Source organism: Onychostoma macrolepis, chromosome 03, assembly GCF_012432095.1.
Source record: "Onychostoma macrolepis isolate SWU-2019 chromosome 03, ASM1243209v1, whole genome shotgun sequence".
NCBI lineage: Eukaryota > Metazoa > Chordata > Actinopteri > Cypriniformes > Cyprinidae > Onychostoma > Onychostoma macrolepis.
In genome coordinates, this window is record NC_081157.1 from 24,926,649 (window position 1) to 24,950,018 (window position 23,370).

Sequence of the window (23,370 nt, forward strand, 5' to 3'; positions counted from 1 at the left end):
GGACTTATTTGCGTCATGTCGTCCGCGCATGCGCGGGTCACCCGGCAGTGAAACTCGCTTTTTCACACAGGTGAACAACAGCAAAACAGACACCGAGCGTCCCGATAACAGAGATCAGAAATGGGCAAAGGCGGCGGAACGTTTGACAGACTGTTGGGTATGTGTTAAACTTCATGTTTTTAGTGTTTATTTCGACTGACGGGCAGATGAATCGCTAATACATAGATGAAATGTGCTAATGCTAACGCTAGCACAGTTTGAACAGTCACGGGAACGTTAGCATTTAACGTCTATTGTTTTTATATTTCCCACCGGAGCTTCAGGACACCAGTGACTTAAACATGACATCGCGAACATCTTTCTCAGTTAAACCGTATAGTGTTGTATCTGTAGTTGACAAATCGATTATTTTACGTATGCTAGTTAGTAGCACATCGGAGCTAAAGCTATTTTTCGGGCCTCTTTTCACAAGCTACAAATAACATAAGCAACGTTATTTTGTGTACTTTTTCTTGTGTGTCTGTAGTCGTTAACAAGTAACTGCTACGTTGTGTTTGTCTTTGCCAAATCTCGCTGTTAAGCAGGCAATTATACCGCACCCTTAATGAGACACAGGCTGTAAACATTGTCGTGGCACTTCATATGAGTATTCATGTTTTCAGTTGCTCACACCTTTAATAAAAATGTAATTTGAAGATTGTGAAAGTATTCCCATTAGTCACGGGGGGTTGTTCCTGTTTGCTCATGTAATCGAGTGCTGCTGTGTACAGAGGTTTGGCCCATTTGTATTTAGGTTTACCACATAACAGTAACTTCCTGTTAAACACACCAGTTCCTGGTATGAAATGCCTTAACTCGTATACCTAGTTACTTAATTGCCTAATTTTGTACATTTTACAGTTAAATTCCTCTATCTGGTGCACTTTGAGAGTTCAAAATTAAGAGCTCCAACATAGGTTCAATGTGCAAAATAAACAAAGAAAAATGCTGGTGAAATGACTTGTACTTGAGTTTTAAAGGGGACTCAATCCTCTTTTTAGTTGTGATGTAGTGTCTCAGTCTAAATTACACTCACACCGGTGAATCTGGAAGCCAAACAAATTAGAATATAATGATAACAACAATAATAGTAATAATTTTGTTATTATTCCTATGACAGTAATAGCCATATATTGAAAAACAATTGCACTGTAAAATAAATGAAAATAAGTTTTTCACAGGTATATTATTTTACCTTACTCTAAAGTGGAGAAATTGCAGTACTTTTGTCCTAATTTCTACACTTGCAAGCAGGGCCTAAAATTAACCTGTTGCCACATCTGCCATTTTAATCACGATACAAACAAAATATTCTGGTGATTTGAGAAAATTTACCGGCTATAAATATTTTTTTTCCCTGGCCATGAAACTGTTTTTGCAGTTGCTGCTACTACAACAAATAAACATATTTAGCCTTATAATTTAAAAAAATGCCATTTGAAATTAGAATCAACCACTGCGTTTTAATCATAATGCAAACAAAGATGCTACACACATGTAGCATGAGCAGTTTTTTTATTTACATTTGATTATACCATTTCAACATTTGAAGCAAAAACAGAATGGTCTGAGTCAGTGAAATTGTGCTAAAACCTACATAAAACAACAAATAATTTCACTCTCTGACAGCAGGGGGAGCTTATGGAACAACAGTGATGAGAAGAGAAAAAGTCATCGAAACTTCTCTGAAGCCAGTTCCCTTCAGAAATACATTAATATAAACCCTCCTTTCCAATATTTATATTTTACTTCCACTAAACAGTGAGCCTGTTCTGCCTGTACAGTATTTTTTTTTCGGTGTGTGTCTGTTAATTTTAATCCTTGCTTGCAAGAGATAAACCTATGAGCTTTTATTTTGGCGGAAAACTCCAGATTCAGGGAAAACACGTTTACAAACGTGTCTTGTTACAAATCTTGTGAAATGCTGTAAGCATTTGCCCATTAATATGTTCAGAATTATGCTGATGTGAAAAGTGTAACTGGTGGCCGTTGAGTTCTCAGATGTGTGCTAAACTCACAGTATATATACAGTAAAGGAGTTCACTGCATTCACTGTGAACGCTCTGTGAGATGCGGAAAACAACTGATCGCGTGCCCCCGTTCGCCGTGGGGCCCCCTCACAGTGCAGGGCCCGGTGCGACCGCACCAGTTGCACCGCCCAGAGGACGGCCCTGTGTACACACATTTTTTAATCTAATTCTAGAGAATAGAATAGATACTCATACCACTTGATGATAAAAATGCGCTCTTCCAATCCTTGACAGATAAGGCTACAAGTCAGCTGCTGCTGGAGACAGACTGGGAGTCCATTCTGCAGATATGTGACCTCATTCGGCAAGGCGATACGCAGTAAGAGAAAACATTGTCTAATTTGACTGCATGTCAGTCATGTGTTGTGATAAATATGGCCTTGACTTCCTTATATACTGTTTTGTTATTTCCTGCCACCAGGGCAAAATATGCGATTGGTGCCATCAAGAAAAAACTCAATGACAAAAATCCACATGTCGCGCTCTATGCTCTTGAGGTAAGTGTAGTTAATCTACATATATAGAGCACTGTAGACCAGGGGCTTTCAAGCAACAACAACAAAAAGTAAAAATAAATTGTGGGAAAAAAATAAATAAAATTAAATAATAAAAATGATAAAAAAATTAAACAAAATATATTAAAATGAATAAATAATACAAAATAGATTTAAATAAATAATAAAATATAATAATGGTTAAATAATGAAATAGTACTGTAAATAACAGTACAGACTATGTATGACTAAAAAACCAAGTAATAATTCTATGTAATAGAAAGACACCAAAGCTCACTATCAGCTCACAATCAGCTCACACTGCACTTTTGTTATCTGTGACTTGTTCTTTAAAGTCATGGGGATTCTGACTGGCTGTCATTGTTTGTATCATTTAAAATAAAACTTTTAAGTGATTCCAATGGTATTGTTCCTCTGTGTTGTTATTGGTATAGTTGTGGTGTGGACTTCCCTATTCTTACATAATCATTATAGTTTTTGTCCTTGGTATGAAAGGCCTTAACTCGTATACCTAATTACTTAATGTTGAGTTTCTACAAAGTTTTTGTATAGACCTTTTTCCTGAGTAACCGCCATGATGGATTCTAACTTCCGTTTGGGTGCTCTCGTGTTCCAGTCTCCATAGAAATCTGTTAAAACGGGATAAAAAAAAAGATAGACTGAATTGAAACTTTTTCAATATAACTACATATAAAAATGTGCGGAGGGTTGCTGTGCTGTTGTTGGCTGCCACAGTAACGGCAGTAAGCTAAGGAAATCCTTTAAAGTACTTGTTTTGCGTATCCGAAAATCTGTCTTGTCAGGCACTGTATACATGGCTTGCAGCGCTTAAGTTAAAATACTGAGTGTGAAATAATAATATATGTTAAAATAATGTTTGCTTTTATCATTCTGTGTACAAAATCCCATGAACTTCACCCCGATCGGGAGCTGTATCACTCATCTGTTTTCAATGCAGCTTAACCTCGTGTCGCTTTATGTCATCTTCCCACTATTGAACTATGACTGGTCCTTTACTGCAAAAAGACGGTCATTGCGACACTGTAAAGTGATGAAACAATGGCGCCACATGATTTTTTTTTAATTACTTTCATAGGTTTCACATTATATTATCGGCTCTGAAAATATGTAAATGTGACTAGAAACCAGAAATGTAAAGCACCGTTCTAATCGGGGGAGACTTCCGCGTTCAGAAAAAGGTCTATAGTATAAAGTATAAAGTTTTTGTATTATGCCTCGATCAGTCAGGGTCATGTGTGCAAGTTAGCATTTGCTTGTCAACAGGTCCTGGAGTCAGTGGTGAAGAACTGTGGCCAGACGGTTCATGATGAAGTGGCCAGTAAGCAGACAATGGAAGAGCTGAAGGAGCTGTTCAAGGTGATTTCTGCTCAACTTCACCTATAATCTGTGACTGTTGCTTTAAGGGTTGTCTTTGGCCCTCCCTTTATGATCTTTCCAAGTGGGTCAGACCCAGTGACTGTACTTCCTGATTCTGTCATCGTCACATGTTTATTTGGCTGAGGAAAGTACAGAAACAGCACACTGTTGTTGGATTTCGTTTGCTTTCTAAGATTTAAAAATCACGGATAAGGTTTTGAGGTGGTCAAAAAGAGACTAGATATTTTTCTGTTTTCTCTCTCTCTCTCGCTCTCTTTTTCTTTACTAACCGGTTAGACAACTTCTGAGTTCTGACTTCACAGCTGAGATATTGGTTTTTAAGTCGTCACTGACAGAATGGGACACTTTTGTGTTTAGAAACAAACCGAACCGAACGTGAAGACCAAGATCCTATATCTGATTCAGGCCTGGTCCCACGCCTTCCGCAACGAGCCCAAGTACAAAGTCATCCAGGACACCTATCAGATCATGAAGGTGGAAGGTAAGGCTTTACACAGATTCGTAAACATGAAATACATTACACAATTTAATAGCAAAAATACATGATTCATTTTTAAATGTCAGTAAAAATAAGATGTCAAGCTGTGAAACTTTTGAAAGAAAAACAATTGCTTCTACTTGCTTAGGTCATGTCTTCCCAGAATTCAAGGAAAGTGATGCCATGTTTGCAGCTGAAAGGGTGAGAATAACTGTTGAGTAAATGAAGTATGTTTTGTGCACTCTGAGATGTTTGGTTTGGCATAGGTTTGTCGTGTTTCTCTTCCAGGCTCCTGATTGGGTGGATGCTGAGGAGTGTCATAGATGTAGGGTTCAGTTTGGTGTTATGACCCGAAAGGTACATATTGCTTCTTTGACAATCTATCTATATCATGTTTATGAAGTACCATATATAAGGCAGTTTTCTGATGCATAACTGCTGGTGACTCTTCGTTCAGCACCACTGCAGGGCATGTGGGCAGATTTTCTGTGGGAAGTGCTCTTCTAAGTACTCTACCATTCCCAAATTTGGCATTGAGAAGGAGGTGCGTGTGTGTGAGCCCTGCTTCGAGCTTCTCAACAAGTGAGTATATGTAAAAAAGACAAGTACTTATTTTGTGTTTATTTTATTTTTTTTATTGTTTTAAAGAATCTCCATACAGCTGGAACAGAAATAAATTACATTTTAAAGTACAATAATATTAATAATATTTCACATTTGACAATATTATTGTTTTGCTATATTTGTTTCGATCAACTTAATCAGTCCCTTCAGAAGTTTCACAAAATTTAATCAAGCAAAATCCAAAATGTTCAGAGGAGCTTGCAATTTTTCTATATTATTTCCCACAAAGATTTTGGGCCTAGACACGTCGTGTGATGACATGAACTTGTTATTAATCCTGTAAAGACTGAAATAATTAAACAATTAGTCAAAAATAATAATTATATATAAATATATCTTTTACATTTAGACAAATTTAAATAGAAATGAAAATAGTTTACACGTGATCTTGAGGTCAGAAAAGGAATAGTGTTGTCTGTGGTATATTTTCATTGCAAAACAACAACAAAAAGATCAAGCATTGCTGCAAATTTTGAAAAAATCTGAAAAAAAGTTCTGCAAAATCCTGGTGGGACAAGAGACTTTTCAAAAACATTTGTTTTTCTAATGACTTCAATTTTTTTTTTTTTAATTGTACTATATAGATGCTGTTTGTCCCAAATCAGTCATTTGTGACCCATCTGCAGCTGATGTAGGCATTAGACAGAAAGGCAGCTTTGTTTTTCCCCCATCTTTTGTCAGAGGATTTCTTTATATCTGTGTAATATCATCTTGGAGTTGTCCCTTGGGTTTCTCATGTTCATAAGCCTGCTGACCCCCAGAGATTTACCAGGATGTGTGTGTCTCCTAACCCCTCCTCCTCACCAGCCACCCCTCCCTCTCTCCCCCTCCTAGGAAAGCTGAAGGGAAGGCCGCCAGCACTGGGCAGTCCGAGCTTCCCCCTGAGTACCTGACCAGCCCTCTGTCCCAGCAGTCTCAGGTAGTGCCCACCGAATCAGTAAGTAGTTGCATTTCATAGAGGGCTCACTCTCATGGGCGTCACAATTATGAAGCATGCCACCAAATTTGTTGAAACGGACAATAAAGCAATAGTTTATCATTCACGCACAAGTTTATTTGGACCTTGAATGCAAAGCAATTTTGAGGCTCATGAGTGAGAGCACATATTATTGTCTAGTTTGTGTGCTTACCATCAATCCGACTCCAATCAGTAATAAACGCTGTATTTAAAGGTGAAGTGTATCATTTCTGTGTCACTAGTATGACCAAATAGAATTACTGAAAAAACAGCTGGCTGTTGTAGGAGCCGTTAATTTCATTATAATATGATAAGAGTTTGAAGTCTCTTTGTTCATCAAGGCTGCATTTATTTGATTGAAAATACAGTAACGTTTTTACAGTTTGAAACATCTGTTTTCTATTCTAATATATTTTAAAATGTATTTTATTCCTGTGATGCAAAGCTGAATTTTTAGCATCATTACTCCAGTCCTCAATGTCACATGATCTTTCATTCTAATATGCTGATTTGATGCTCATAAAGTATTTCTTACTATTATAAATACTGCACTATTACTATTAGTAATACTTCTTACTATTCTTACTATTTTTGATGAATAGAAATGAATATTTATTTGTAATAGATTTTTAGTTTTTTGTAAAAATAAAATGTCTTTACTATCATATTTGTAAGGAATAATTGACGACGGGCCGTTGGATAATTAAAAATGTAATGCACACCCGAGGTGGTGATTCGCATCGTGGCCGTTACACCTCGGGTGTGCATAAGTTTTCTAATAATTCAACAGACCGAAGTCGATTATTCCGCTTATACTACGGTTGCCACACCTCAAGACATCGATCAGATGATATATTTCAAGGCATTCGTCCGGTATTTCTACTTAAATCGCTGTTGTGAATAGGATTATTTCTTCTGCATCTCATCCAGCGCTTCCGTTGCTAATTCCAAAACGTCATTTTAAACCTAGTAACGGAGGCTTGAGCCGTTGATAACAGATTAATGCAGTTAATACAGTTAATAACTAAGTTATAAGAGAGAGAGAGAGAGAGAGAGAGAGAATTACCTCTGTGCGTCTCTCAATAGTGTTCGGCAGCAATGTCTCTAGTTATAGTGAAACTTAGTTCCTTTTGTTCACGAACAGCGCCGTTGTTGTTCCCTCGCTTGTGAGAAGTCATGTAGTTTTTAAGTTGTTTACTGATAAAATTGTCAGACTAGCGCTAACAACATTAGCGCGATGTATGTTAGTGTGTGTGCAAACTGTTATGTGTGTGCAGCTGTGAGGGAGAGAGAGCGGGAGAAAGAGTATGTTGTTTCCGTACATAATAAAGTGTAATTTTGTGGCAAAAACACGGACCTGATCTGTCGTTTTTATCATTTTGATTACTATATTTATTTGTTTGGCCAGTGTCGTTGTTGGTGTTGGTTATTTTGCTGTTGTAAGACCTTTGAAATAACAGAAATCATATGGCGAAGTTATATGGTCATGTAATGCAGCTCTTGACCGCCTGGAACTACGTTCGCCGTGCGTTTCCCTGAAAATAATTGCATGCCTTAGAACGTTCGTCAGCCAATCAGATTCAAGCATTCAACGGCCTGGTAGTATAAGATCAAATTATTGCATCCTTGCTGAACAAAATATTATTATTATTATTATTATTATTATTATTATTATTATTATTAAAAAAAAATCTTACTCCAGACTTTTAAACAGTAGTGTATATTCATAACAATTAATCAGTTTCACACCAATGGTAGAGACAATGTAATGTCAGGCAAGCAGACAAATTGCAGTTTCATTTGGTGCTGTTAATAGTGTAGAAATTACGCTCTTCACCTTTAATATAGATGCACACAATTTCAGTGATCATATCAGTATCAGTGTTGGTGTGTTTTAATTAATTAATTTTGTTTTGTCCGAATCAGTGGAAGCCAATGATTTGACCCCTTACTAATTATTCATTATTAATTATTAATCTATAAAATCCATTATTAGCCAATATTGTTTTTAAAAAAGATAACGCAAAATAATTGAATCAAAATGTGTATAGCGCCCTCTCCTCATCTTCCTGTTGTTTTCTTCTTGACCTCCTCTTGCTGCTCTGCTCCACAGATGCCTCCTAAGAGAGATGAGGCTGCGCTGCAGGAGGAAGAGGAGCTGCAGCTGGCCATCGCACTGTCTCAGAGTGAGGCAGAGGAGAAGGAGAGGATGGTACGATGTCTAACATCTGTAAGCCAGCTGTTCTGTCAGCATAAATAAGGGGTCGCATGATGAATGTGTTTGTTTACAGAGACAGAAGAACACTTACTCTGTGTACCCCAAAGCCGATCCCACCCCTGTGACTTCCTCTGCCCCTCCTGTCAGCACTCTCTACTCCTCTACCGTGGTAAGAAACATTCAAGTTATTAATTGAAACACCTTGTCTAAATTCATCTTTAGTGGGTAAATTGTTTCTCTTTTTACCTTTCAGAACTCATCAGCTCCATCGGCTGAAGACGTGGATCCAGAGGTGAAAAACCAATCATTTTAAAGGAATAGTTCCTTCACAAATAGTTTATGTAATTTAGTTTTTTTGTTTTATTACAGTAAATTTCAATAATCTAATGTAATTATGTACAATGCTGTTCAAAAAACATTTTAAAATGTAAGATTTAAAAAAAAAAGAAAAGAAAAATGCTTTTGAAAATCTCTTATGCTCACCAAGGGTGCACTTATTTGATTGAAAATACTGTAAAAAAACAGTAATATGCAATATTATTACAATTTAAAATGACTGTTTCTATGTTTTAAATTTAATTTATTCTTGTGATGCAAATTTTCAGCATCATTACATGGCAGATTTTAAATTTCAAATTTTTAAATTATTATTACCATTCATGACCCATTTTTTCAGTATTATTTCATAATTAAGAAAGATCAAAAGCAGCATTTATTTGAAATATAAATCTTTTGTCTTTACTGTCACTTTTGAATAAGTATTTAAGCATATATTTTTATTTCATTTTTAAAAAAGGCAATGATTTTTATCAGTACAAACCTTTTTTTTTTTTTTCTTTTTTTTTTTAAGCAGTCACAAAAAAAGACCCAAAACTTTTGAATGGTAGTATATGACAAACCCAATCATTGTATTTAAATAATATTTTCTATATTTTCAGCTGGCTCGTTACCTAAACAGAACTTACTGGGAGAAGAAACAGGAAGAGGTTCGCAAGAGTCCCACCCCCTCTGCTCCTGCTCCAGTTTCACTGGCTGAGCCCGTGCCAATCAGCCAACCAGTGGAAAGCCACACTCCGGTCCAGCCCATCAACATAGTGGAGGTACCTGGAGCACTGGAAATGGATAATCAAGAAAATTGTTAAATCATGTTCTGCACTGAATGTCTTGCATCTTTCTCTTCAGCAGCAGTATCAGAATGGAGAATCTGAGGAGAACCATGAGCAGTTCCTGAAGGCCTTGCAGAACGCAGTCACCACTTTCCTTAACCGAATGAAGAGCAACCACTTGCGTGGCCGCAGCATCACCAACGACAGCGCTGTGCTCTCTCTCTTCCAGTCCATCAACAACATGCACCCACAGCTGCTGGAAGTACTCAATCAGCTGGATGAAAAGAGACGTGAGTCACGTGTACATGTTTGTGTTTCAAGCCCGTGTCCACCTGGTATCAGCATTGACATACAGTGCTAAATATAAGTGTAAATGGGGTCCAAAACATGTTGTGATCTAATCAAGGGCCGCAACAACTGTTCAATAAAACCGTTAATTATTGCGAATGAAAATAATCAAATCATAATTTCATTATCAGTTAGTGAGGTCTTTCCTGTGTGCATAGAAAACCTCCTGTATTAATTCATTAATGCCAAATAGTGAAAAACACCACATTTGATTTGCTATTAAATAATTAGAATTCAATTTACATTTTGCAAAACAATCATTTGGATCAAAACATTACACACTACTGAAGGTTTTAAATTAGAGGTCGGACGATTTTTGGCATTTTTTAATTAATTGGCATCGGCCGATTGTGCTGCAAATTAGGCTGATTTATTGGCTGGCGCATCTGCGGGCAGCTAAGTGTTGCTGTGAAACGCTGTACCGGAGAACCTCTCTCCCTCTGAGGATGCGTGTGAGACGGAGCAGCTCACACTCTGCAGCCGTGGTTTGTTCACACACAGCTTCAGCTAACGATGGCCAGGCAAAACAGACGAAAGTGTAATTAAGTTTTGTCCTACTGGAATTGATACTGACCGTGCTTATCATATTCATAAATGCAACAAGTAATTTGCATGTGAAAGTAGAAACAATTTAGACGAAACTTTGGGGCTGATTATAACATGCACGTTGACTTTCCTCGTTAAATGTGTCTGTGTGTCCGACAGTAGCCTCCACGATGTCATCGCTCGTGGCCAGTGCACTCTTAAGCAGTTATGAGCAGCAGGCTGTGTAATATGTGAATTCTTTTATTTTTATTACCACTTAGATTATGGCCATTTGACTCGTAGCAGTGTCCAATGTTTCCTATACATTGATTTATTTGTGGCGGCTTGTCACAATTTCAAAACTGACCGCCATAAATAGATGCAGCACGGGTGTTTTTACATTAATGTATCTTTGAAAAGAAGCGACCGTCTTAAGAAAAGCTTTGATATCATTTTCATTTTGTCTTTCCTGTAATGCCTGATAAAGTTGCATTTGTGAGTGCAGCACTTACTCGATTACAGCCACTGTATCTCTGGCTCACACAGCGCCTCCTGCTGGCAGAGAATGAATTTGCATTTGCAAGTCTGTGGGAAACACTGGTGTCTATCAACAAACAAACAAAAAAGCATGCTTCAGAACTGTTTTGAGAAGGTGCTTAAAGGGATAGATCGCCCACAAATTAAGATTTTTAACTCAAACCGTTGCAGTCTGTCAGTCATATAATGGCAGTCAATGGGACTCATGGCTTTGAGAGTCAAAAAAACATACACAGACAAAACCAAATTAAATCCTGCGGCTCGTGACAATACATTGATGTGTAAAGACACGAAACGATTGTTCTGTGCAAGAAACTGAACAGTATTTATATCATTTTTTACCTGGACCATCAAATGGACCATTGACACTATCTACAATCTCAATTAGGAGTGTCACTGGTCCATTTGAGAGATAGGTGGCAGTAGTGCACTTATAAGTCTGCGATCCGCCATAAAGCAAGAAGAAGAAGATGCGTCATGTGCCGGTTGTTGTGAACACGCTCAGGACAGTTGGACATTGCGGTGGATCAGAGGTAAAAAATACGATATAAATACTGTTCAGTTTCTTGCACAGACCGATCGTTTCGTGTCTTTAGACCTCAGTGTATCGTCACAAACCGCAGGGTTTAATTTGGTTTTGTCTGTATGTTTTTTTGACTCAAAGCCGTGGAGACCATTGACTGCCATTATATGACTGACAGACTGCAACGGTTTGAGTTAAAAATCTTAGTTTGTGTTTTACTGAAGAAACAAAGTCACCTACATCTTGGATGCCCTGGGGGTAAGCAGATAAACATCAAATTTTCATTTTTTGGTGAACTATCCCTTTAAGTTTTGAGCCATGTATTATTACTATGAATTAGGCTACTATTACTATTATTACTGTCTTGTACCTTGCAATAATAAATTTACTCAAACTCTCTTTTATGAGATGAAGGGAAAAAATAAAATTGGCATCATATCGGCCATCAGCTGCCCTGATTTCTAAATATCGGCTTCAGCCAGAGAAAAACCCATATCGGTCGACCTCTATGAATGAATGTTGTCTCCTCTCTTGTTTAGTGTACTATGAGGGTCTTCAGGACAAACTGGCGCAGGTGCGTGATGCACGGGCAGCACTGAATGCTCTGAGAGAGGAGCACAGGGAGAAGCTGAGACGGGCTGCCGAGGAGGCAGAGAGACAGAGACAAATCCAGCTCGCCCAGAAACTGGGGATAATGCGGCAGAAGAAACAGGCAAGTTGCTTTTCTTTTGAGCCTGTGAATCATGTGATGAGGGAAAGCTGACAGTGATTGTTTACTGCAGGAGTACCTGGAGATGCAAAGACAGCTCGCAATCCAGCGTCTGCAGGAGCAGGAGAAGGAGAGACAGATGCGTCTGGAGCAGCAGAAACACACCATTCAGATGAGAGCACAGATGCCTGCGTTCTCTCTGCCTTACGCACAGGTGTGCACTGCTACATACACACATTTGACACATTCAGCGATCAGTGAATCAGTCATGATGAATGTTACACACATTATGTATTTGTTAATTATGGTTTCTTTATAAATAGTTAAAAGTTTGCTTTTACTGAGATTTGTAAATTAGTTGTAGGGCTGGATGATATTAAACTAAGTTTGTTTGTTTCTTTTCTCTGTTTTTTGATCATATGATCTGAAATGGCTAAAAAAAAAGTACAAATACATTTTTAAATAATAACAAAAACATGTTTATTAAATTAATACAAGCAAGAATATTGAATCATATTCAAGTGAAGCATCATGAAACTAGTCTAACAATATGACCACTTCAGGGTTAATACAAAAACGTATTAAAGTCATTCCAGTGTTCTCATTGTTTAACTTTAAATGACTGTCATTGTGAATATATATATATATATATATATATATATATATATATATATATATATATATATAGTAAATATTTTGTATTTTAGATAAAAGATTATATTGTTGGATTTATCAAAAACTGTTCTCATAGATCTGCATGTTATAATTAGACTAACAATTATTTAGATAAATTAATCAGATGAAAAATGTAAAAAGAAAAAAAATGAACATTTTAATTAACAAATGAACTAATTTTAACACACTATTTGCAAAATGTTGATGGATGACTTGTGCCTTGTTGTCCAAAGGTTATGTAAACAAATATAGTGAACGTATCCATGTAGGTTATTCTGTACATAATGTGTGAAAAGTGTTAAATATAAATAATATAAATTTATATATAATATAAACTGATTGCGTACCACTTAAAAATAGAAGTTAAAATCACTAAACTAAAATTGATATTAGAGGAAAATCAAATTGCAGACTAAATATTAACTGCTACGAAGCAGGATGAACACGCACATTCATTTAAACAGTAATTATATAAAATGTATACTCCCAGAATAACAGTCTCTATACAGTGACTGCTTTCTGATTTAACATCAAACGACATATTTTAGCAAAATATTGATTTTAGTCAGAATCATTGTGCTCCCATTCTACTGCGTCTTCAGTCTGATGTCAGAATGATCCTTTATGGAATGGAAGTAATCCCATAACTCCCTATTATTTTAAAATGTAAAGACATGATTAATTTATAATCAGATTTGTTGTTAATTATTTTCATTATTGATTGTCATTTGATTTTATCAATATGTTGTTGCAGCCCTATTTGTAATGTGCTGTTTGGTGCTTGTAGTTGCAGTCACTGCCTCCTAACGTGGCAGGAGGGGTGGTGTATCCCCCCGCTGGCCCTCCCAGCTATCCTGGCACGTTCAGTCCAGCTGGCTCAGTGGAGGGATCGCCCATGCATGGAGTCTACATGAACCAGCCCGGACAGACAGCTGCAGGTGGCCCGTACCAGGCCATGCCTGTGTCAGCTACAGGTCAACCAATCATCCTCTGTCTTTAATGAATAAACCACAACAACTTCAAATGTGGCACTTTTTTATTTAATAGATTCTCTGCTCACTCTCTTTTAGATCCCAACATGGTGAATGCTTACATGTATCAGACTGCAGGCACCAGTGGGCAGCCAGCCGCCCCTGGACAAGCCCCTCCCACAACCACCCCTGCCTACACTAACTACCAGCCCACACCTACTCAGGGCTACCAGGTCAGGAGATGTTTCTTCACATTAACCTAAAATGTTCATATTATTTTACTGCTTTACAAGCACCAAAGCCCGTTTCCGCCACTAAATAAAAAAAAGAAAAAAGAAAAAAAAAAATTTCTCGCAATTCTGACTTTTTTTTCCAGAATTGAGATAAACTTGCAGTTGCGAGTTATAAAGTCCAATTCTGAGGAAAAAAATACTATTTTCTTACAATTGTCTATATCTCACAATTCTGACTTTATAACTCACAGTTGCATCTTATAAAGTCAGAATTGCAATATAAACTTGAAATTCTGACTTTATACATCACAATTACAAGTCATAATTGCACGTTTCTATCACACAATTCTGAGTAAAATAGTCAGAATTGTGAGTTAAAAAGTTGAAATTACCTTTTTTTTTTTTTTTTATAGAGTAGCAAAAACAGGCTTCCACAGTTATTTCTTTCAGGAAGAGCAAGTCTACTTAATGAGTTACACAGTTAATTTGAAAGTTTGGCATGAATGCTTGCATGTTCTTTTTGTAGAACGTGGTCTCTCAAGCTCAAAGTTTGCCCCAGATGTCCCAGGCTGCCCCCACCAACGGTATTGCCTACATGGGCTACCAGCCATACAGCATGCAGGTACGTTTACTGTGTTTATAATGTTTACGTTTTACTGTATCAGATCGCAGGTTGTGTCTTGCATTACAACCTGTATGTGTCGGATCTGATGTTCTTCCCGACTTACAAAAACCATATGGAATGGAAATTTTGGAGACTGTGACTGATTGCTGTTACCTTCTTTTGCAGAATATGATGACCGCTCTTCCAGGACAAGACCCCAACATGCCTCCCCAACAGCCCTACATGCCTGGGCAGCAGCCTATGTACCAGCAGGTCAGCATTTTTATGTAGAAACACTTAATTTGTGTGGAATAGTTTACTACTCTCTTACTATTTCAACAGCATTTGTATTTTTTGCAGATTACACACCTTTATAAAATGCAGTGTGCTCTACCTTCAATTTAATTTGTGAAAATTCAACCTGAAGTAATTTTTTTGATATAAAAGTTTGATATAAACATGAAACATGACTAATTATTTCCAAGATGATAACTTTAAGACATTAAGCAGCGCAACTGTTTCCAACATTGAAAATAAATCCGCATACAAGTAGGCCTGTCGCGATAGTCGATATATCGACTTATCGCACGATATATGGAAATGAGCGATCATTTTTGGTGCCGCGATATATTGCGACTGATCATTTTTTTATAATTAAAAATAATGATTATATATATTTTTTTACATAAAAATGAATATCACCAACATTTTAGTCGATCGCGCTGCCTCTGTCATCTCGTCTGCTCTCTGTGGCGGAGGCGGGGCTTAGGCAGCGTCTCCCCCCACACACACGCACACAGAGCGGACCGCGACAGGTGAAGAGAAGGCGTGAACCCACTGCGTTATAAAGTGTTTCGTGACAACTACAGCCAGTTAGGAAGAACAAGTCCCAATGGACTTCGTTTCAAAGCCGCAGTCTTCAGCTCCGGTGTGGGAACATTTTGGCTTTAAGCCGAGCGAGAGAGGAGAGCCAAATAACGTGAATGAGCCGGTATTTGCTTTATGTATTTAGCATATATTTTTTTCACATTCCGGTTCCAATGTCTAAATATTCTTAAGAATAAAATGTTCTTTGTTCTTTGAAAGAGTGTACTTGCATTATTATGCTATTATATTGTCATACTGTAATTACATAATAAGTTAAATAAAATTGTCTTAAAATGACAATAATATCGTTTATCGCAATTAATTTTGGTGCAATATATCGCGCAACAAAAAGTAGTTATCGTGACAGCCCTACATACAAGAATAATTTCTGAAAGATCACTGATGATTAATGGCTGATGAAAAATCAGCTTTGCCACCACAGGAAAAATTAAGTATTTTGTATGTTATATTAAATAAGTATATTAAAATAGAAAACTACTGTTTCTATATTAAAAAAGAAAATTACTATTTTTACTGTGTTTTTGATCAAATAAATGCAGCTTTGATGAGCATAAGAGACTTATTTAAAAAAAAAAAAAAAATATATATATATATATATATATATATATATATATATATATATATATATATATATATATATATATATATATATATATATATATATAATAATAATAATATATAATAATAATATATAATAATTTTTTTAATCTCTACTGGAAAGTGAATGGAAATTACTTTCAGATCCAATGCCTCTGACACAGGGCCGGCCCAAGCCTTTATGGAGCCCTAAGCAGAATTTTATTTCGGGGCCCCTCGGTGGCGCCAATATGACTGGTTATAGTCAAATCTTGATTATTCACACACTATAAATCTAACACACCCATTATCAGTTTTGTTTGTTGATGTGTCTCTTACATCATACCATTGTCTGCCTGGCATGTTTTTACCCTTCTGTGATTTTTTTTTTTTTTTTTTTTTTTTTTGATTTGTGGTCAGGTGTTAATTTGCATTTTAACATTCAAAGTCTTAAAGTATTAATTGTGGCATACTTAATGTGGTGTGCGGACCAGCAGACAATGCATTTACAGAACAGAATGTTATTTTAACAACATAAATATTAATCAAAGTTGTACTTTTATTACAAGTCAGACTTTGTTTTATAATAAATAGGCCTATTAAACACAGCACAGAGCATCTGTACATATAACATAACAACTCTTAATCTATATCTAGCTAATTAAGGCATAATGATATTGGAATATAATAGCAAAGTCCCCAAATGTAGGCTAAGTTAAATAATGTTAAGCTGTTATCAGTTTAAGAAACACAATTTTTTTTATTTTATTACAAAAATATATACCCAGGAAAGTTATTTTTATGCAGAAGACTAACTAAAACTAAGTAAAATGTTATATATATTAAGATGTCTATTTGCTGATGGTTTGATGTTCAAACATGAACTTCCCTAAAATAAAAAGATACCCTACCTGGGTCTGATCTGATCAGGGGTGCGTTTCCCAAAAGCAACTATATGGTCGCAAGTTCTGTCATTACCAATAACGTTAGAGTTCAATGGAAATAACGACCAGTGTTGGGTAAGTTACTGAAAAAAAGTAATCCACTACAAATTACTAATTACTACTTTAAAATTGTAATTTGATTACATTACTGATTACTGCATTTAAAAAGTGATCAGATTACTAATTACTTTACTTTCAAGTTACTTTTCAAGTTATCAAACCTAAAATATACACTACAAAGAGAAACTCAGTTATTTCATTAATTTCATATTGACTGAAACAAATACATAAGTAGGCCTATTATTTGTATACCCTGATTCACTCCCAATATCAACAAAACCTTTCTTTTTTTGGTTTTGTAAAATAAAGAAAACAAATAGGGTGTGCTTTCTGCATTCTCAGTCTCCGTGAATATCTTCCTGAAACGAGTGACTAGAATGAACGAAAATGACATGATAAATACACTATATCTAAAGAAAGCTTGAAGTGTCTATTATTAAATGAAGTAAGTCATGTCAAAAACAAATATTCTCTGATAAAATCATCGGTATGAAACCAACGTCAGTCTTTCCCGTCTGAGCTCACATAATGTGATCATGCCCATGCACATCGCACACTATAAGATAATCATCCACGTGAAACCAAGCTTGAGACGCGCGAACATGTAAATGTCCACATCATCTCTGTAAACAAAGAAAGATTAATCTCGGCTACTTTTTGTTTTTGGAAAAAGATGCTCTGTGAGGAGTTACTTTTAAAAGTAATGCATTACAATATTGCGTTACTCCCTAAAAAAGTAACTAATTACGTTACTTAGTTACTTTTTATGGAAAGCAATGCCTTGCGTTACTTTTAAAATATGAGCAGGGCTTGATTGTTTTTAATATAAGAAGTTCTATTTATAGCAAATGTAAAAGCCCTTTCACACCAAAAAGTGTAATGAATAAACCTCAGGCTGAAGGAAAAGTAAATTCACGTTTGTACAGTAGAATGCAGGAGAAGGTTCAACACTCTTCAGCAATAAAAAACAATGAAGCATAATTTTTAGTTTATCTAAAGTCATTTTTGCTTATTAGTATGATTGAACTGGATCATCAAAGGTCAGCAGCAAAGACATTGGTTAATAAAATGAGATTAGATACATTTGTGTTATTTAACATTTAATTACTGCAGGTTTATGTCATATTCTGAGTTTGCATTTCACTGTTTTAATTCATTTTGATGAATACTAAAAATTTTTTTTGCGAGTGGGATGAATTAATGCACATTCACATTTAATTATACGTTACTGACACTCTATCCTCCAATTTGATACTGTTAAGTGCTTTGACACAATCTGTATTGTTAAAAGCGCTATATAAATAAAGGTGACTTGACTTAATCTAGAACTACAGTAACATGTTCACACAGCGCACACAACACCTCTGCACTTCCGATTTCTCCCAATATGGGGACTGGAGACTTGTCAGTCAATAAATGGGAAAATAAAGTTTTTTCCCCCCCAATAATTAAACACTGCGTCTTCAGAGTTGGTATTTTGGCTTTATATAGGATCAGACACTTGCACTTAATTTCTTAAAATCATACTCAAATGGAGTTAACAAGGTCTTTGACTACGGAATGACAGAGATCTGTGTTTTGTCCATCATTAGAACGGCCGCATCTGAGGTAGTAAATAAATAGCATCACGTTTTCATTAGTTTGCAGGTTTAAAGTTTATTGTAGCTATATGGGCACTCAGTTTCTCTTGTTGTTTAATACATTTGACCAAAATCTCAGGATATAAAAGATGAACCGCTATGCACAGGATATTTAAAACGTACAAAAGTGTATTGGCTACAACTAGACACCAAATGCTAAGATAGACTGCTCTTTAAACATACAAAAACATTAGCCTTTATAGACAGCGTTTCTTGAGTAAAGGAAACACTGCTCTTATTCAAACATCAGTTCTTTATTTAGCTAACCTTGCATTGTGAAGAAGTAGACGTCTGTCTTCAAACTGCGCGTCGCAGCCAATAGACTGTAAGGTGGCGGCGCTTCATTCTGAATGGAGGCGGGGTGGAGTTATGAGGTTTGACTGACAATTTGAGGATCCAATGGCGTTACGAGGTTTAGTCACAAGCTCTTTTGAATGCTTTTCATTGGTTAAATATTTGTAAACCCCACAAACAGACATAACGATGACCAATAGCACTGATTTAATATAATAATAACAAATATAATAGAGAGATGGAATTTTGGATAATTTTCCACTGCACACCAGACAACCTGTCACGGCACACTAGTGTGCCGCGGCACAGTGGTTGGGAAACACTGTGATAGGCAACCATTCATTGCATCTAAATGTTGTAGGACTCTCATTTTAGCTCGCATTCTCCGGTGATTTTTTTTAAAGGGCATACTAACGCGCTTTACTTCATTTTTTTTTTTAACACTGCATTTGTAACTTAAGTAACGTAATTTTATTGACATAAGTAACTGTAATCAAATTACACAAATTTAAAATTTAACTCGTTACTTTACTGCATTACCAGGAAAAGTAATTAGATTACAGTAACATGTTACTGAGTAAAGCATACATCCCAACTCTGATAACGACCATAGTTAGCTAACGATGGTTTTTAGAAACGCACCCCTGATTTGTGCCACAAAACCCCCATGTTGAATTTGCCCCCCTCCACCCCCAAAATGCAATCGATTTTAACCCTTTGATGCGCCGCGCTTTGGCTGGCTCTGAGCTAGAAAAAGATGTGCTCAGTGCTTTTCATATTTCCAAATAAAGTTTATTTTAGGTTTCAGACATTTAAATACACTTCAATTAAGTAAAAAATACATTTAGTTTGTTAAATAGGCTACACACTGATTTCTATGGGAAGCAGCAATAATAATCCTTTCAATTACTGGACAACGTGTTTTATTCCTATCAAATGTTAATCTGACAGATCCACATGGCAGCGTCCAGTGCATAGTATCAACATGGTCATTATTGTGCCTGCATGACACGTCGCAATGGAAATAATCAAATATGTACAGATTATTTAATATCGCGCTTTCATATAATTACCACTGTCCATTGACATAATATAGCCTATCACGTATTTAAATAAAATAAAATAAACTGTCTTATCATGTAGGCTACTCTTGGGGGCTCTCTGGTGGCCACGGGGGCCCTAAGCAGCTGCTTAGTTCGCTTATGCCTTGGGCCGGCTCTGCTCTGACAAACTGTGCTGGCACTGTAGCACTTTATTAATCTGCATCATGTTGTCTGCTCATGTTTTTAAGCAGATGGCTCCCCCTGGCGGTCCGCAGCAGCAATCACAACAGCAGCCGGTGCAGGCTCCTCCGGGCAGTGCAGAGGCTCAGCTCATTTCATTTGACTGATCATAGCTCATCATATGCCTTTACCCACCAGGTCCAGCACACTACATTCAACCCTCCCTTACCCTGCTGTTACTGGGTTTATCGCCCTGCACCTGCTCTCGCTTCACTATGCTCCACAGATACTGAAGATGTACAAATATTGCAAAAGCATTTAGCTGTCTGAGTCCCCCTCCTCTCTTTGTCTCTTTAAATGGAGGAAAGGCTACAGATGGAGCTGGTGGGGAACCTTTGTCTCTCAACTGGATGAATCTCACAAAACGCAATGTCTAGATCATATTTTACCCCAAAACAAAAAATACACTCCTTTTTTTTTCTTTTCTTTTTTTTTTGCACTTAAAAAAGAAACCTATTTTACGTCATTACATTTTTTGTGTTGTGACATCAGTTATGACAATTAAATGTTTCCTTTCTCCATTCTCATTATTGTAAAGCAGAAAATTGGTATTTTATTTCAAATGTAAAGTAGTTACATGGTAATATTTGTTGTACTGCCTTTATCCTGATATTATGATTTAAAAATGACTTTAAAATGTTTTAGTAATGAGATTCACCATTGGCAATTATGAGAATTACCAAAAAACAAAACAAGCAAACTCTCAAGTCGTCTTGACACATTAAACATATGAGAGTTTTGGTGGAAATATGATTTATGACAATGATCTTAATGGTCCTAGAATGAAATGGCTTCTTTTGTGTGTATGGATATGTATAAAGCCCATTTCTGCAACATAAGATACTTTGGTAAATCATAATTATGACATAAGTTGAAATATTATGTCAAAATTATACAATACGAAGTCATAACTAATACAGTATGTCATTGTCTTGTAATTAATGTCATAATTACAACTTATTTCAAATTCGAAGTTGACATTGTAAGTAATTGTGAGATAAAAAGATTCGCCATAATTAAAACTTTTTATCTCAGAATTATGACTTTAGTATCTCCATAATTTAGTTTTTTTTTTAAAAGTTGAAATTACACTAATTAGGCCAGTTCTGACAGTCAAAATTATGAGATGCTAAGTCATATTTGAGAGAAAGTCAAATTATGACAAACTAGTCTATTTTGTCATAATTGTGACTTAATATCTCATAATGTTGAGGTTTTTTCAAAGAAGTTTCACTAAAGCTTAGGTGGCAGAAATTAGATTCTATTAAAAATATGAACTAGACATGTTGTGAGATTCATCCTACCTCTAACTTTCATCTCTAGATTTTCACAAATGTAGTTTTTCCTTATAAAGCTAAGCTGATGCGAAGTTAGTCATTCGTACCATAGAGGAAAAAAAACACAATATGAATCGAAAAGACATAACCATTTTTTGACTCATATTTTTCTAAGATGTGTTTGCATGAGTGAATATGTAACGGCCATTTTATTTTTCTTTTTTTTATTTTTCGGTTTAAGAGACTTGCTGATTTTAGCAGAGGTCACTGAGGCATCATAGCAGTTTTTCAGCTCCGATTTGCTCTAAAATGCTGTAAGATCATGTGACATTCCAGTGCTGGTTTCCATGTATGCGATTCTAGAGATGCTTCAGAAGCTCTGCGTTTAGGATCAGTGTTGTGGAATCCTCGCTAACAATTTATGCAGTAGATGGCGCAAACATTGGCTTCTGTCATATAATTAACAGCCAATGAGATGTCAACTTTACTGCCATTTGCATATCACCAATCTATTCGAAATAAATAGGCTGGTGTTTCCAGATACTGCATGTAAGTTTGCCAGGCGTCACATCTGTTTGTCTTTGCTCTTTGTGGACCTTCACAGAGTGGCATAGCCAGGGGTTCAGACCTGACTGCGCAGAACTAGACCAATCAATCGATCCCAAAGCCGCGGTTTCATTACCAATTAATTAGTGCAAAATTGAGTACTGGATCAATGGCGGACAAAGGAAGTCTATTTTTAGACAGTGGTTGTAAAAACTGTTGACAGCCTGTGGATGGGTTTGATGGATGACACGAACGCTGCATGTTTGTAACACACACACAGAACCGGTGACGTCTGTAACCCCTTTAATATCATCTTTATTCCATACTGATCCACCTCATGTTAAAAAGTAATTTTAAGATCATACTTAATAAATATCTTGTTCTTTTATTGGTTATACATTAGTGGAAATGTTTATTTTCTTGTCTCTGAAAGTATGTGCACAATAAAACAATGTCTGTCTGTTTATTTGTGTGTTTGAAGTGCAGGCAGAATGAGAAACTGACTGAAAGAAATTGAAACGTAAATATTTTCCATGTTCTCTGAATGGACAGATTTCCTACAGTTTTCTGAAGACAAGGCATTTGTTACTCTCAGGCATCTCGATCTGTTGAGTAACACCAGACAGAGGTTATCTATGCTGGTTTCAAATATCAAACTTATTAAGAATGTCCAGTCACATTTCATCTCTAAATCATGAGATAGACATGAGGAATTATATTTTGCTTAAAGAAAATGACGCCTTTATTTAAGACCATTAAGATTTAGTGCTTTGTGACTTTTTTTTTTTGATAATTTAGCAATTAAAACCTTCAAATCCTCATTGCTGTTGCACAAAAACTTGGATTGCAGTGTGAATTTAAAATGTGTTTTAAATTTGCATGTTATGATTGTAATATATTGTAATTTAAATAACAAAGAAAAATGAGAGAATGAGAATTCCAAAAAAAAATATATTATGATAAAGTAAAACATTATGGTAATTGGAATGATGGGACAAAATATGCTTAATTGTTGTATGTCGTCATGATGCTAAAAATCAAAATTATTCTAAAATAGGTTTGTTTCTTTTGATTTTAGGGCGAAATGTGAGCTGGACTGGACATGTATTGTGAGATTTACCCAAATATTTTGAATTCCTAATTTAAGTAATTAATTGCTCCTCACCATTCGTTCCATTCTCATTCCGTTACTGAACGCCAGTTGTCTGAGCACATCGATGTCTGGAAGACCCCAGTCCGGATTCCTGTTGACAGTTGGTGTAAAATAGGGCAAGACAGACAGTGGTTTGGAAGCTGAAAAATGTGTCAACATATCTTAATGCATTAATAAACACCAATATATTGAATCTTAAAATATAAAATAAAGAACTG

General features: G+C 36.1%; 2 protein-coding genes across 14 annotated transcripts in view; one reads left to right on the forward strand and one right to left on the reverse strand.

The window, feature by feature from the left end:
• On the forward strand, window positions 1–22,465 carry hgs (hepatocyte growth factor-regulated tyrosine kinase substrate). Of its 7 annotated transcripts, none has more exons than XM_058771555.1 (21): window positions 1–157; window positions 2,304–2,388; window positions 2,491–2,566; window positions 3,869–3,961; window positions 4,340–4,463; window positions 4,609–4,661; window positions 4,749–4,817; window positions 4,918–5,042; window positions 5,892–6,021; window positions 8,156–8,254; window positions 8,334–8,429; window positions 8,514–8,552; window positions 9,199–9,360; window positions 9,443–9,656; window positions 11,839–12,011; window positions 12,082–12,222; window positions 13,471–13,657; window positions 13,754–13,887; window positions 14,414–14,509; window positions 14,678–14,764; window positions 20,188–22,465. In XM_058771555.1, exons 1-21 carry the CDS (start codon window positions 121–123, stop codon window positions 20,281–20,283), a joined length of 2,316 nt encoding a protein of 771 aa, XP_058627538.1. In that variant the 5' UTR covers window positions 1–120; the 3' UTR covers window positions 20,284–22,465. The 7 variants fall into 7 exon arrangements, with proteins under 7 accessions (XP_058627538.1, XP_058627539.1, XP_058627540.1 ...); XM_058771556.1 differs by having other exon boundaries at window positions 9,446–9,656; XM_058771557.1 differs by having other exon boundaries at window positions 5,892–6,003.
• zgc:103625 (methyltransferase-like 26 B) overlaps window positions 22,466–23,370 on the reverse strand; it is a 26,013-nt gene continuing 25,108 nt past the window's right edge. For 4 of the 7 annotated variants that reach the window (XM_058771571.1, XM_058771570.1, XM_058771565.1 and 1 more), the window contains 2 exons: window positions 23,165–23,243; window positions 22,466–22,604 (listed from right to left, as the gene is read on the reverse strand). In XM_058771571.1, the coding sequence (XP_058627554.1) occupies window positions 22,557–22,604; window positions 23,165–23,243 (127 nt within the window). In that variant the 3' untranslated portion in view covers window positions 22,466–22,556. The other 3 variants (XM_058771567.1, XM_058771569.1, XM_058771566.1) reach the window with 3 other exon arrangements.